General features: G+C 43.5%; 1 protein-coding gene across 2 annotated transcripts; it reads right to left on the reverse strand.

Annotated features, from left to right (window-relative positions):
* Nucleotides 1–596: 596 nt before the first annotated feature.
* pcdh18a (protocadherin 18a) lies at nt 597–8,991 on the reverse strand. Of its 2 annotated transcripts, none has more exons than XM_041983921.1 (4): nt 6,040–8,991; nt 5,325–5,413; nt 4,554–4,726; nt 597–2,456 (listed from the first exon to the last, which is right to left on the reverse strand). In XM_041983921.1, the coding sequence occupies exons 1-4, from the start codon at nt 8,527–8,529 to the stop codon at nt 1,627–1,629; spliced, it is 3,582 nt and encodes a 1,193-aa protein (XP_041839855.1). In that variant the 5' UTR covers nt 8,530–8,991; the 3' UTR covers nt 597–1,626. The 2 variants fall into 2 exon arrangements, with proteins under 2 accessions (XP_041839855.1, XP_041839856.1); XM_041983922.1 differs by having other exon boundaries at nt 598–2,456; nt 5,325–5,380; nt 6,040–8,990.
* Nucleotides 8,992–9,239: the final 248 nt, after the last annotated feature.

The following is a 9,239-nucleotide window of genomic DNA, read 5'->3' on the forward strand; positions in this document are numbered from 1 at the left end:
GTGTGTGTGTATGTGTGTGTGTTGGTTGCAGACTACTAGATGTGTTTACATGCATTGTCTTTTTGAGGCTTCATTGAAGTAAACAGATGTCTGCCTTGTGGTCAAACCGTTACCCTATTAAAACACTTTCTCATGAGGTTAACGTCCTCATTTTGCCCAAGTTGCTGAATTTTGTCCTAATCGTAACTAAGTATGTTATTTTCTTCCGTGTGCATGCTTAATGTGTCTCTGCTCATGAGTGTATTAAGCAATGAACCCTTATAATCATGAGCAAAGTGAGTGAGGGGAGCAGGGATGCTCACTTCTTACTTTCTCTTAATTACATTAAGTGTCCATACAGCTGTGCCTTTCAATATCATGCTTTCATTTTTGTCATTATGTAGTTATTCTCAGATGCTCTTCATTTGCCAAGCATAGCCTGTTTAGTATAAGTGCTCTGCTTTCACAGATGACAGAGACAGTGAAAACGAGGAATGAAATTAACACCTAAATGCAGTTTAATATAAAAAGATCATTTGGGAGTTAATTCAGAACAAATGCAGTGTTTATTTGCTGAGTCACACGTGTGTATGTGATGTAATGACAGATGTAATGAGGCCTATAGAAGGTCTGTTTCAAGAGAGATTTATTTGGCTTTGCAAACTGCAGGAGCTGCAGTTCTGGTGCTGAACATTAGGAGGTGCTAAAAGACAGAGGGGCAAAAGGAAGCACTCAGAAAGTAAACCAGAGGAGGGGAATTAGCACATGCTATTTAAATAAAAAAATAAATAAAAATTACGCACTCATTGAAGAAAATGTCAAAATTGTTACGAATCCCTCCACTTTATTTATCATCCACTGGTCACAATGTTACCATACAAAATCCACTTCCAACATGGAACTGCATTGGGACGTGATTATTTTTCTTTTTATATATATGCACACACACACACACATTCAATAACAAAATTAAATACAATTGTTTTACAAAATATACAGGGCAGGGGAAAAAGACACATTAAAGCGATATTAAGACATGCAGTGACGAATATAAAAAAATAGACATTTGTTTTCTTTTCTGTACAAACATACATGGACACATATAAATATATAGAAGTAAAAAAGTGTGTATTTTTAAAATACAAAGTCAAATTTTACAGTTACATTCCATAATAACAAAACAGGAGACATGGCACAATATTCAAGTGAGTTTGCCTTTTTCTACAGACACTGTACAATATATACTGTTTAGTATATATACTGTAAAATATGAAATAAGATCACACAACAGTTGGTTTCTCCAAATCTGTTCACACCTTTGTAAACAGTACAAGTGAAAAAGGATAGTTCTTTTCTTGTGTGGGTGGACTTCTGAATCACTCATTCAAAAAACTTTCAGAAACACTAACAACAACTGAGCGATCTGTTCTTTAAGCATCTGCTTTGATGTCTTTAAGTCACTTCACAGTTTCAATGCCATGTTTGACTTTTCTCTTAGTCTCTCAGCGCTGAGACAAAGAGGAAATTTGGTCAAAATAAACAAGACAAGCATTTAAATGTTGGCACAAAGAGCAAATGTGTACCATGATGTGATAAAAGGTTCCTTCATCATTCTGTGAAACCATGCCCTGCCTTCTCTTCTTTCCTCTAATTCTGTCTGACGTCCTGCAGCAGCTTGTTGATCTCATGAGCCAACTCACTCGTGTCCATGCCGGTCTCATGGCGGCCCTCGCTACGCTTGCCACCCTGGTGGCCCTGATGAAAGACGCCATCAAAGTCATCTTCCTCATAATTCTCTGGAATTTCTTCCATGGCTGGTAGCCATTTTAGATGTGGTGGCTGTCCAGTGGCGGAGGTGGAAGTGGAGGTTGAGGATGAAGAAGAAGAAGAGGAGGAAACATGGTTGTTCCCCACTGATCCACTTCCTGGGTTCAGGTAGTGGGTATTGGCAGCCCATGCAGCTACACCTGGGGGATAAGCAGGACCTTTGCCACCCGGCAACAACCCTCTGCGGTTGTCCTGAGGAACAGCATTGTTACTATGGTTACCGGCAATATTGCCACCACGTCCGCTTCCTCTCTCAGCAGTTGACGAGGAAGAGGGCAGGCTCGTTTCCGTGCACTCAGAATAAGAGTCCATATTAGGGGGTAGGAGTCGTTGGAACACAGAGTTCATCTCTGTGAGAAGGGAGCCCGCCCCTCCTCCAGCTGCACACACATCACCTCCTCCACCTCCTCCTCCTACGGACCCCAGCTCTTCATTTCCAGACTCTTTGCCAAAAGTGGAGAAGCTCTTACGGTTCTCTGAGTCAACAGAGGACTGGTCATCATCGAGCTGGGGCTGCTGGGAGGACTCCTCTCCAGGGATGTACATGTTGTTGCGGTAGTCAGCAGAGGAAGTGGGTGAGGAGAGGGGTGGCATCCAGCACTGGTCAGAGTGTCCCAAGATGCGACATTCATCTGTGCACAGTCTCATGGCTAAAACAATAAAAAACAAACAAATGAAAAAGTAGAAAAAAAAAAAAAACAGAGTCAAGTTCAGCAACAGTAAAGGGACATTTTGTGACATGACTGGAAACCTGCTCAGAAAACATGTTTAAATTTTGCAGCCCTTAATCTCCCTGTTATCCATTTGTTAAAGCTAAATTTTCAATGACTAGAATGCATTTTATTGAAAAGTTGCAAAAAAATAAAAAATAAAAAACATGTCTGACTCATCTAAATGTCAAAAGTCATTGTTATCCCATTGCTGTTTCAAGCTTTGACAATTTAATTACAATTGCTAAATTATTAACTGTCATCTCAACCATTTGCTAAATATCTATATCTATCTATCTATCTATCTATCTATCTATCTATCTATCTATCTATCTATCTGTCTGTCTGTCTGTCTGTCTGTCTGTCTGTCTGTCTGTCTGTCTGTCTGTCTGTCTGTCTGTCGATCGATCTATCTATCTATCTATCTATCTATATATATAATCCTTGTGAACAGTCATTTCAGTTACAGTGCATAGTTACTTTGTTAGAGGTTCAAATAAGGCCAAGGATACCCTTCAGCATGATAAACTATGCCTTAGTCCATTAGCCCGACCCCATTCAATACCTATTTAGTATTTTCTCTATACTGGTTCAGTATTTCCTCAACTCATCTTATCTTTGTAGGTTTTTACTTCACTCTTCTTGATCTCATGCTGGTGGTATTTATAGCTTATCACATGCACATCCAGGTAGTGCCAGGTAGGGGGAATAATGAAAGGACCTGAATAATGAATAAACAATAGCCATATCCCATCCAGTTGGCATTACATGCAGATGCTAATGTAATATTTGGCTGGTTTGCCAAGTGTGTCCACGTCTCCACACTACAAGGCTGAGGCAGGGATTTGTCTGTTTAGCTCCTGTTGTCATATCCAGCATGATTAGTTACATTTGCCCATCTAAATAGAAAAATCTAAACAAATTAAATCTATTGAAGAGTAACAGCTGTAATCCTCCCTCTTGGCCCATTATCTCCTCCTCCCCATTTTTGTTTTTCATAATAGCATAAAGGATAGCAAAGGGAAAGGGGAGGGAGGAGCTCTACAACATCTCCAAGTCTTTGTTGAAGGGAGGAAAAATGTGAGATGAGGAAAGACTGTTTGTGTCCACCACCTCTGTCTTTATATATCTTAATAAAGATTGAGATTACGGTAACAAGTAAAGAGGAGAGACAGAGATGCTGAGGAGCTCTCAGGCATGTAGGAGAAAGCAAGACAAGGACAGAGTCAGAGAGAGAGGGAGAATAACATCATTCTAAAAGCAATTACTATGAATTCTCCTCAGTTCAGACATGAAAGCGCACCACTGTCACTCACCAGGGGGAAAAAAGAGAAAGGGAAAAAAGAGAGAGGGAGGGGGAAAAAAAACAGCACCCTGAGACACATACCGATGAGTGACAGCCGACTCATCTCCGCTCCAGGGAGGATTTTACAGACACGACTCTATCTTAGGGGCAGATAACACACACACACACGCGCGCACACACAGTAGCACATACGGAAACACTGTAAACTCTGTCGGTGTGATAACAAGCGTGGAAATGAGGGTTGTATGGAAGAATGGGGCTGAGTATAATAGAGATTGTGTTTGCAACAGGGTGAATTTAGTGCCTGTAAAGGCAGGTGTACAAAACAAATAATGGGCTTAGGCCTGGCACTGTCCAAGGTGCTGAAATTTGTTAGGAAGGCACTACACTAGAGGGCAGGGTGTGGTCTGGAGAAAGCCAGCTCAGGTAATTTTTAATTAACTTTTAGCACCAAATGCCATAAATGTCTCTCTAAATTTCAAAGACCATGAATAGTTCAATGTTTTACAGTCATTTGGTTAATTCCATCTGGATCACAAAGAAACTGATTGTATAAAGATTTATTTAAGGTCTAAAAGGTGAGGTGATGGTATAGAGGGTGCAAGTGATGTGGAGCCAAGTCACACTGAGAGAGGTGTAAAGCTGGGAAAATAAAAAAAAAAGAAGGAAAGGAATGTCTTGTCTGCAGCCACTTAGGCTGAGACAAATGGGCCGCATAACCCAAATCCCACCTGGATGGAGTCGATGGTGCATTTCGAGGTGCATCAGGTCAGAAAAGCCCTCCCCCAGCAGCAGCCTGTCCACAGGGGATTCCCGCCCCATCTCACAGTCGCTATCCCCCGCCTCACTGTCTCCACGACCACTGTCCTTCAGGCTGAACTTGTCCATGTCTTGTAATGCATATCTGCAAGGAAATATATATATATATATATTTTTTTTTATGTAAAAAGTTTCATAAAAACAGTATCATGTGATAATTTATGTTTCTATGCTACACATGGAAAGCTGAATGAATCAGTCTGACGGTTGAGAAGACTAAATCCATCTTTTCAAACTTGAGACTTCTTCTGCAATCTGTCAAATCACCAGACAAGGCTTGGCCCATAAATTCTACATGCAGGTAGAACCCATCAATAAATCTATCAGAGCAGCCACGAGGGGCATCAATAAATCCATCAGTTAGAGATCATAAGGGGATGAATTCTGATGGAGGCAGACTTTACAATATGAGCCCGTTTCTTGTGAGAACTGTGAAATTTGTTGCGACACTTAGACAAATGAATTGCATATTTTTGAACTGAATGATATGATAACAACTGAAATATGTAAAAATAATTACATTTACACACTGTCAGACCATGTAAAAGATAAACTGACAAGTAACTTAACATGTTGGGACATGAAATACACAATGAGAAACAAGAGGTTTAAAAAAAAGTAGACAAAAGATTAAATCTTTTTTGGGAAGAGGAGAGGGGGACTGAGGGGTACGGATAAATTACCTGTAGCTGCGGGAGTATTTGTTGCCACGGAAACTGGGTCTGGGCTGGTACTGGCCCTGATGGAGCATGGACAGAAGCTGTGAGACTTGCTACATCCAAAAATGACAAAACAAACAAAATAAAACAAAAAGAAACAGAAAAAAAAGAGGGGGGGGGGGGGGGGGGGGGGGGGGATAACAGATGGGACATTGAAGAGGACAGGAGAAAAATAAGGGGTGGGGTGGGGGACAACACAGAAGACAAAATAATAGATGAGTAAACACAAAATGGATGATGGAGATGCGGCTAAAAATGGGAGACAAAATGGATGACATTTAAACAAAAAAAGGGAGAAGTGGGATGGGGTAAGTCTAGATGAATATGGAAACATGACTGAGGGGTGAGTCATAGTGATGATGGAGGCAATGATGACAAGGTAAAGACAAATACATCTATAATCATCAACAAATTTAATGAGAGTCAGTCTGAACTACAGGGCAGTGTTGATTAAGTCACTGTCACACATGGAGATGAGTTAATTTGCTCAAACAGAGACAGCTGCGTGAGGAGGAGGAAGAGGACGCGAAGAGGGTTGATGTGGGTTGGTGTGTGTGTTTGAAAGAGAAACATTTGTTTTGTTTTTTTTTTTGTTTTTGTTTGTATTGTGGGCATCCCATTTGATATTTCTGAGAGTTATTTGCTCCACATGTGTGTGTCTGCTTGTGTGTGTGCTCACCTCCACCGGTGGAGTTGCGTGCGCCAATTCCAGAGCAAAGCTCTCTGGGATGTGATTGGATGAGATGGTCACCAGGCTGTTCAGGGATTGGCGGCTGTGATGGTTCTGCCTGCTTCCCATCTGGGCTCGGTCCATGGGAGGCGTGGCTGACGGTGAGCGGTGGTGGGCCCTGATGGGGAGGGTGCCGTTCACCGTGGGAACCAGGGTGATGTCACCTTTGTGAATTTGGCGCGAGGGCTTTTTGGGGTGGTGCTGGTGAGTGGATTCTGCAACCCGGCAGTTGTAGGAGTTCCTGGTGTCCTTCTTTTCTCGGTTACAGCGCGCTGCGAAGACCACCATGATGACCAGGAGCACGCCACAGATGGCCCCCAGGGAGATGATGATGATCAGAGACGCATCTAGGGTGGATTCTCCCTGGTCCATTAACTGTACGTGGTTCTCCAAGTTCTCATAGAGGGTGATTTTCAGAACAGCCTTGGCACTGAGACTTTCCTTTCCATGATCTCTAACCACGACCGTGAGTTCAGCATGCTCATGGGGGAAGTTCTCCAGACTGACATTTGCGTGGATCTCACATGTTCTGGGGTCCATAAGGAAAAATCCTTCATCGTTGCCACTTACAATAGAGCAAATAAGCTCAGCATTGACCCCTGTGTCACGATCAGTTGCTCTGACCACAGTTACTAAGTGTCCAGCTTCTGTGAACTTTGATGCAGGAACATCTGCAGTGAAATTCCACAGCTGGGGGACCACGATAACCGGAGGATTGTCATTCTCATCCAGAATATTCAAAACAACAGTGGCATTACTAAGCAGTGCTGGTTTCCCTGCATCTTTGGCTTGCACAACAAAAGAGATACGACTCGCATCCTCGCGATCAAAGGTGCGCAGCGCATAGATGGCGCCATTGGAGGGGTCGATGGTGACGTAGGTGGAGATGGAGCTTTCCTGAACTAAGTTTTCCAAGATGGAGTAGCTCACCTGTCCGTTTACATCCAGATCAGGATCAGTGGCCATGATGGATGTCAGATATGCTCCAGGGGCATTGTTCTCTGATTTAAAGATCTCATATCGGCCCTTCTCAAAACGTGGCGGATTGTCGTTTTCATCAGTAACATGCACGGTGAAATGTTTGACGGTAGAGAGGCTGGGTGCCCCCTTGTCCTCTGCCACCACAGTGAGACTGAACTCTGACCTCTTCTCTCTGTCCAGAGACACGTTGGTTAAAATCATGTAGTTGTTCTCGTATGTTCTCTGTAGTTTGAAGTAGCTTTGACCATGAAGCTTACACTCAACTTCTCCATTCAAACCAGAGTCCAAGTCTTCCACCCTCACCAGCGCAACAAACGTGTCCAAAGGAGAAGCCTCTGATATATAAGCTGCGTCCCCATTCCCCTGCGAGGACATGAGATTTATACTAATTTCTGGTTTGTTGTCGTTTACATCGACCACTTTAACCAGGATTTTGCAGTGTGCAGGCATGGAGTTAGGACCCATGTCCTGCGCTTGCACATCAATATCATAAGAGTTCAGGGTCTCATAGTCCACGCGTCTGATAAGAGACAAGTGACCACTGTCGGGATTAATTTTAAACGTCTCCATAATTTTGGGAGACACGTGACTGCTAAATGAGTAAACTATTTTGGCGTTTGTGCCGTCATCAGCGTCTGTGGCGTTTAAGTCAATGAGCAGAGTGCCAACAGGTGAATTTTCAGGGAGACTTATGATATATGAAGACTTCTCAAAAATCGGACTGTTATCATTTGAGTCAGCAACACTGATTTTGAGGATCGTTGAACCTGTTCTTGGGGGAACGCCCCTGTCAGAAGCTGTGTACTGAAGTTCGTAACCGGAGCGCACCTCCCGATCCAACTCCCTGAGCACCACCAGCTCTGCGTACTTAACCCCGTCACTTCTGGATTGAATATCAATCTTGAAGAAATTGTTGGGCTCTAAAGCATATGTGTACAGAGAGTTCTCACCGACATCGGGATCTGTGGCACTGTCCAGGGGAATGCGAGCCCCCACAGCCGCACTCTCGGATATCTCAATGGGAATGACGGAACGCGCAAACTGGGGTGCGTTATCGTTGATGTCCAACACTTCCACTTCGACGTGAAACAGCTGAAGATGCTCAGTGGGGAGCGTCAGCACGTCGAATTGAATGGAGCAGTTAAGATTCTTTTCGCAGAGTTTTTCACGATCAATTTTGGTCCTGATGCTGATTTCTCCGTCCTGCTCGCGCACTGTGAGGAAAGATGAGCTTCCACGTTGCATAGCCCTGAATCGAGGGGACACAGAGCTCGGAAGTTTGGCCAAAACATCCGCAACATCATCTTTCAAACGGGCAATAACTGTCCCCACCTTTTGCTCCTCGTAAATCTGATATTTCAGTGTCTTCCCATCGGCGTGCTGCGTCGCCAGCGCCAAAAGAGCCAGAACTCTCCACATTCTTGTCAAAAAGAGCCCGGTCATTTTTTCTGGCTGCATTGTTGATTGGGATAAAACACTAAAAAATAGCTAAAATATTCAGTAGATATCAGGTCCAGTTTTAACTTACGAAGTGTTCGGTTGCTTTATACAATTGCGGCATTTCCCTCTCTGAGTGAGGAGAAGAAAAACACGCGACTGTTTACTGCAAGCTTGCTTAAGTTGTGTTAATTTCCATAAAAGCATCCGAAATTGTTTTATCTGTCCTCTCCTGCCATGCAGATCTGTTGCCCGCATCCAGTGTGCGGAGGAAAAAAACAGCTGAATGCCTCTGAAATCTGTGCGCCTTTCTCCCTCTCCTCCCTGCGACTGGTCTTTGCTCCGTGCGCTCCACTCCGCTCTCTCTCTCCGTTTGAGGTGCCTCTACACACAGATTTGCCCAAAATAACCCGCCTCAAACCTACTACTTGTACATGAGCACTGGCCCCCTTTTCACATCCCGGGTAAGACAAACGCATCTTAAATCAAAAGCTGGCTGGTGGCCACTTGAAGTCCAAAGGAGGAGAGAAGGAGGTGCTAGAGGGGAGGAAAAAAGAGAAAGTGGGTGTTTGTGTGGGGGGTGAGGAAGGGGGTAAAAAAAAGAAGAAAATAAAACACCTTATGGGGGGTTCACTCTCACCACTTTTCAGAGTTACGACTATGGGTCTACAATGGTCAGGGGATAAAATAAACTCACGAATAAAGCATCCATTCAGAGAGCTTCCTTTGCT

The sequence above is a fragment of the Melanotaenia boesemani genome, chromosome 4 (genome assembly GCF_017639745.1).
Source record: "Melanotaenia boesemani isolate fMelBoe1 chromosome 4, fMelBoe1.pri, whole genome shotgun sequence".
NCBI classification, from domain to species: Eukaryota; Metazoa; Chordata; class Actinopteri; order Atheriniformes; family Melanotaeniidae; genus Melanotaenia; species Melanotaenia boesemani.